This window comes from Fulmarus glacialis, unplaced genomic scaffold (assembly GCF_000690835.1).
Source record: "Fulmarus glacialis isolate BGI_N327 unplaced genomic scaffold, ASM69083v1 scaffold40964, whole genome shotgun sequence".
Classification (NCBI taxonomy): domain Eukaryota; kingdom Metazoa; phylum Chordata; class Aves; order Procellariiformes; family Procellariidae; genus Fulmarus; species Fulmarus glacialis.
The window spans coordinates 1-6,036 of NW_009207127.1; the positions used below are offsets into that span (position 1 = coordinate 1).

At 56.5% G+C, this 6,036-nt stretch overlaps 1 protein-coding gene across 1 annotated transcript in view; it reads left to right on the plus strand.

The window, feature by feature from the left end:
* GLI1 (GLI family zinc finger 1) overlaps positions 1–6,036 on the plus strand; it is an 8,065-nt gene continuing 2,029 nt past the window's right edge. Inside the window, 11 exon segments of the mRNA XM_009575961.1 lie at positions 1–97; positions 277–372; positions 1,800–1,995; positions 2,185–2,347; positions 2,451–2,552; positions 2,680–2,820; positions 3,450–3,599; positions 4,083–4,247; positions 4,707–4,955; positions 5,125–5,404; positions 5,773–6,035. Coding sequence (XP_009574256.1) covers positions 1–97; positions 277–372; positions 1,800–1,995; positions 2,185–2,347; positions 2,451–2,552; positions 2,680–2,820; positions 3,450–3,599; positions 4,083–4,247; positions 4,707–4,955; positions 5,125–5,404; positions 5,773–6,035 — 1,902 coding nt within the window.

Here is a 6,036-nt window from a genome sequence, read left to right on the forward strand (position 1 = left end):
ATGTTCAACCCTGCCAGCCCCCCAGCCACCAGCTACGCTGAGCACTGCTGCCTGCGCCCACCCCACGGGCCAGCCCCGGGTGCCCCAGGGCCACAAGGTCGGTGGTAGCCCCCTCGTCCTAGCCAGTGCCTGGGCCTGAGCAGTGCCTGGCACGGGCACGAGGGGCACCCGGCTTCAGATTCAATCCTTGGGTTCAGGGATGCTCTCGGGATTTCCTCTCCCCCTTGTGCCACCCACACTAACACGTCTTCCCGTCTTTCTCCTCCCCTCTGCCAGGACTTGATTTCCCCTTATGCCATCAGTCAAACCTCATGAGCAGTCACCGTGGGTATGGGTTGGTGCCAGGAACCGAGCACCCGGGCAGTGGTGATGGTAAGTCTCCAGTCTTGGGAGGACATGGGGCAGGCAGGGGTTCTGCGAGGGGTTTAGGCATCTCCTGGGGATTGCGTTGGTTGTGTCAGGAGGGCAGGTGTGTCTGCTGAGGGGGTCGGGCAGTGCTGGGGACAGCGACTCCTGTCATGAGGGAGGAGACTGCTGGGGCTTCAGGTAGCTTTCCTGAAACAGTGATGCCTGTGTGGACAGGAAGATTTGTGTTGGCTGCGGCCAAGGGGGTCAGGCACTTTTCTTGGGATGATATCAGCTGTAGCAGGGAGTACGCGTGTGTCAAGGGGTTCAGGTACCCCCTAGGAACACTGGTGGCTGTGTTAGGGAGGGGGGACACTTTTGAGCCTTGCCACAGTCCAAAGCCAGCAATAAGTATAAATTGGGAGAGGAGTGGCTGGAGACAGCCCTGGAGAAGAGGACCTGGGGATGCTGGTTGGCAGCAGGCTCAGCAGGAGTCAGCAGTGTGCCCTGGCAGCCAAGAGGGCAAACCCCATCCTGGGGCACATGTATATAACACAGTATAACCAGCCAGTCAAGAGAGGGGATTGTCCTGCTGTATTCAGCATTGGTGCAGCTTCACCTGGAGTACTGTGTGCAGTTCTGGGCCCCACCATTTGAGAAGGATGTGAAGGTCCTCGAGTGTATCCAGGGGAGGGCAACAAAGCTGGTGAAAGGGCTGGAAGGCATGTCCTCTGAGGAGCGGCTGAGGACTTTGGGTATGTCTGGTTTGGAGAAAAGGAGGCTGAGGGGTGACCTCATTGCTCTCTACAGCTTCCTGAGGAGGGGAGGTGGAGAGGGAGGTGCTGATCTCCCTGGGATCCAGTGATAGGCCGCGTGGGAATGGCTCAAAGCTGTGCCAGGGGCGGTTTAGACTGGACATTAGGAAGCATTTCTTTACCAAGAGGGTGGTCAGACACTGGAAAAGGCTTCCAAGAGAGGTGGTCAATGCCCCAAGCCTGTCAATGTTTAAGAGCATTTGGACAATGCCCTTAATAACATGCTTTAACTTTTGGTCAGCCTCGGGGTCAGGCAGTTGGACTAGATGATCATTGTAGGTCTCTTCCAACTGAAATTTCTTTTTTTTCTCTTTTCTTTTCTTTTCTTTTCTTTTCTTTTCTTTTCTTTTCTTTTCTTTTCTTTTCTTTTCTTTTCTTTTCTTTTCTTTTCTTTTCTTTTCTTTTCTTTTCTTTTCTTTTCTTTTCTTTTCTTTTCTTTTCTTTTCATTTCTATTCCTATTTCTATTCCTATTCCTATTTCTATTTCTATTTCTATTCTATTCTAAATCAGAAGCTAACCGGCACACTCAGGGTACTCCTCCAGGCTCCAAAGCACCAGGCTTGTGCCCTTGGGGGTTTCTTCAGCCTCCTAGGACCCATGCTGAGAGGAGTGCCCCCCACTCTTTGCTGCCATCCCAGGCTCACGGTTCTCAACGCCCTGTGGTGCAGGCAAACTGGGCAAGAAGCGGGCTCTGTCCATCTCACCCCTGTCAGACTCTAGCATTGACCTGCAGACGGTAATCCGCACCTCACCCAACTCCCTCGTTGCGTTCATCAACTCCCGCTGCGCCTCTGCCAGTGGCTCCTATGGCCACCTCTCCATCAGCACCATCAGGTGGGCACCAGACTTCAGCCCCGCTGGCATGCATGCAGCCTGTGAGGGCTAGGGAAGGTGGGAGCAGAGTGGGACGGTGGGTTAGGGAAGGAGTGGCTGGGAGTTCAGACACCTGGGATCCCTGGCTCAGAAGACCTACATTTCTGTCCTCTGATGGTGTCATCAGCTCATCCCTCTTGCTCTTTGCAGTCCATCACTGGGGTACCAGAGTCCACCAGGTCAGCAGAAGGGCCAAGGCCACCTGTACAGCCACACACCGCCCCCCCCCCCATGTAGCGCCCATGAACACCTGTCCACCCGCCCAGGGCTCCTGCACCATGCCCCAGCTCGTGGGACCCTCAAACACTGCCAGGTAAGGGGGCCTTGCATCCATATAAGCGGTGCCTCTCATGTAAGTGGTGGGCCAGTGGGCGTCTCAGTGCTAACTGCTTTCCACTTTCCTCCTGCCCCGGTAGCAGCTAAAGTTGGAGTGGAGCCTGAGCAGCCCTCTGACTGTCAAATACCCAGAGGAGAGATCCGAGGGCAACATCTCCAGTCCAGCTTCCACAGGCACCCAGGTACTCCCCAGGCCTTGAGACCCCCCCCACTTCCCCAGGGCTCTACGCTCCTCCCTGGCACCACCCCCAGTAACAGGGAGCACGAAAGGTCATACCTGGGAGTGCTCATCTAGCTGTGCTCCCCCAGAACCCCTTGCTGGGGATGCTCGATGTTAGAGAAGATCTGGAGAAAGAGGATGGGAAACCTGAGTCTGAGACTGTGTATGAAACCAATTGCTACTGGGATGGCTGTGCCAAGGAGTTCGATACGCAGGAGCAGCTGGTGCATGTGAGTTAGGTCCTTCCGGGGTACACCCAGTCCCAGAACCTGCCCTCAGGCTGCTGGCTGACATCCCCCTGTGTCAACCCACGACTCCTACTCTAAGACTGTCCTATACTGGGCTGCTCCCCTCCCCCCCACCCTGAGAAGTCACCACAGAGGTGCACAATGTTGGAAGTTGCCCCTAGGAAGGGAGGGACACGCATCCTCCACTTCTTGTGGGCAAGTTCTTTGTGACCCTCCCATACCATGACCCTAGGGGGAACACCCAGTCTGGCCTTCCTCACCCCTGGGGCAGCTGTCCTGAACAACCACTGGTGCATCCGGGCTTCCTCCTTTGCTCTTTGTCTCCCTCCAGACACTCTAACTCTTCTATATCCCTTTGATCACCCCTCAGACCACTTTGACCCCTATGTCTTCTGTTGGTCCTCCCAAAATAGTCCCCAGCCATCTCCTGTATCCCCTGCCTCCTCTAGACACCATCTGACCACTCTGTTTTCCCCTAACCTCTGGTGTCTCCACCCGCCATCCCAGTCTCTCTATGTCCATTTCTCCCATGATACTCTCTTAAGGCACCTGTATCTCCCTGACCCTTGGCGCCCTCCTCAATGTCACCAGTGATGTCCCTCTCTCCTCAGCATATCAACAATGAGCATATCCACGGGGAGAAGAAGGAGTTTGTGTGCCACTGGGCAGCATGTTCCCGGGAGCAGAGGCCCTTCAAGGCTCAGTACATGTTGGTGGTGCATATGCGACGTCACACAGGCGAGAAACCTCACAAATGCACGGTGAGCTGGCACGAGCCTTTGCAAAACCTCAGCTGAGCTGTGGTGCCTTGCATCAGGCAGAGCTCAGGGCAGGGTGTGAGCTGGCCTGTCTGGTATATGGCATTGAGGGGGACATGTGGTGGGGAAAATGAGGTGGGACAGGCAGGGTGGTCAGGAGCATGGTAGTGCATGATAAAGTGGGGTTCATGTGTCGCAGGCCAGAGCCCGTGTGATCAATGGCATGACAGAGATGCACATGAGGTAAAGAGGCATGTAGCAGGCTGGGTGCAGCATGGCCACATGGCCAGTGCCTAGCGAGATGGCACGACATAGGCCAGAAGGGTGCGAGGACATGCACCTGAAAGAGGGCAGGTGCATTGTGTGTTGGTTGGGAGATGTAACAGGTGCCCATGGCAGATGTGCCATGGGTATGTAGTGTGGGGGTGATGTGGTACAGGGTCTGTTGAAGGTGTGCGGCATGTTTCACCCTCCTTGCCTGCACAGTTCGAGGGCTGTAACAAAGCCTACTCACGCCTGGAGAACCTCAAGACGCATCTGCGCTCCCACACGGGTGAAAAACCCTACGTTTGTGAACACGAGGGTTGCAACAAGGCCTTCTCCAATGCTTCTGACCGGGCCAAGCATCAAAACCGCACTCACTCCAATGAGGTACAGACCCACCTGGGGCTCTTTGCACCCCTTTGGGCTCCCCGTATGCCTCCTGATTAGTCCTGTGCTCTGAAAACTCTCTGCGTCCCTGTTTTTTTTTTCTGTGTGCCCCAATTCCCTCCCTAATAAAGTATGGCCCCCTGCTCTCTTCCTCGGTCACCTGCATTCCCACCAGGGTCCCTTTACCCCCTGCCCCACTCCTGTGGAGCACCATCCTTGCATTCTTCCTCTGGCTCCCTGTGACCTCCTCCAAGGCCCTGCTGTAGCACCTCACATGCCCCCTCCAAGGGGACTCAGCCTCTTTGATCCCTTCCCACCCTCAGTTCCCTCAGTTCTCGGGCCTACTCGAGAGGGAGGGGAGGGGGATTTATTTCATGCCCAGCTGGTACTTTGTTGGGAGGGGTCTCCAGTCGGAACTAACACCCTCCCTCCGCCGTACCTACCTTTCTTCCCTGACAGAAGCCCTATGTGTGCAAGATTCCAGGCTGCACCAAGCGCTACACAGACCCCAGTTCCCTGCGCAAACATGTGAAGACGGTGCACGGCCCTGACGCCCACATCACCAAGAAGCACCGAGGGGATGTGGTGCCAGGCCGTGCACTGCCCACCCCCAGTGGCCCCCCAGACATGAAGCAGGAGAAAGACACAAATGGCCCTGGTGAGGCCCGGAAGGATGACGGCAAGCTCTTGGTGCCTGACTTGGCCTTGGTAAGGAGCTGGGGGGTGATGACGGAGGGAGGCCTGGCCAGGCCTGTCAGAGGAGTCAGTTTGCATGGTAGGGGAGTCATCTCCACATCTGGCAGGGTGCAGGTTGCATTAAGTGTGTAGTGGATATCTCACCCCCTTTTCCTTGGTTAATGTTTTGGGTCCCCCCTAGAAGCCGCAGCCCAGCCCAGGTGGGCAGTCGTCGTGCAGCAGCGACCACTCCCCACTCGGCAGCACCACCAACAATGACAGTGGGGTGGAGATGGCGGGCAACCCAGGTGGGAGCTACGAGGATCTGTCCACACTGGAGGATGTGGTGCCCAGTGAGCCCATGGGCACTTCAGGGCTCATGGCCCTCCACAAACTAGAAAATCTTCGCATTGACAAACTGAAGCAGATGAGGAAGCCATCAGCTACCAAGGGACTGAATTTCCCAGCCATCCCTGGAGCCGGTGAGACTGTGGTTCCCTCCCATCCAGATGCAGGGCCAGTCCCATGGGCACTGTGTCAAGAGAGGTCTGGTTTGCAGCCAGAGAGGTTTCCACACCTTCCTTTCACTAGTGGTGGACCCCCACATCTGGGCTGTGCCCCATCTTTGGACTCGATGATCTTAAAGGTCTTTTCCAACCTAAATGATTCTAAATGGTCTTCTGCCCCCTCTTTGTTGCCACCACTTGAACCTGCTTCCTGTCCTAGCAGGCACTAACCATGGAGGAGGCCACATCCTGGTACTGGAGGAGGCTGCCTGTTCCTCCTCTGACCACTGCTGCCGTGCTGTGTCCTGAGTGCCCTGGTGTAACTCCTCCTTTTCCTTCCTCAGGCCCACCTGGGGAGGTGCATGGGATCTCCGTGCCGCCGCCAGCTGCTTCGCACCGGCGCATCGCGGAGCTGTCAGCAGCAGAGATGGGCATGCCACCGAACGAGCGCCGGAGCAGCGCCACCAGTACCGTAAGCTCAGCCTACACTGTGAGCCGGCGCTCATCCCTAGTGTCCCCGTACCTGGCTGGGCCATGTCTGGGTGGCGAGGCAGGGGCGATGCCTGGTGGAGCAGGCCCGGCAGACGGCTATGACCCCATCTCTCCGG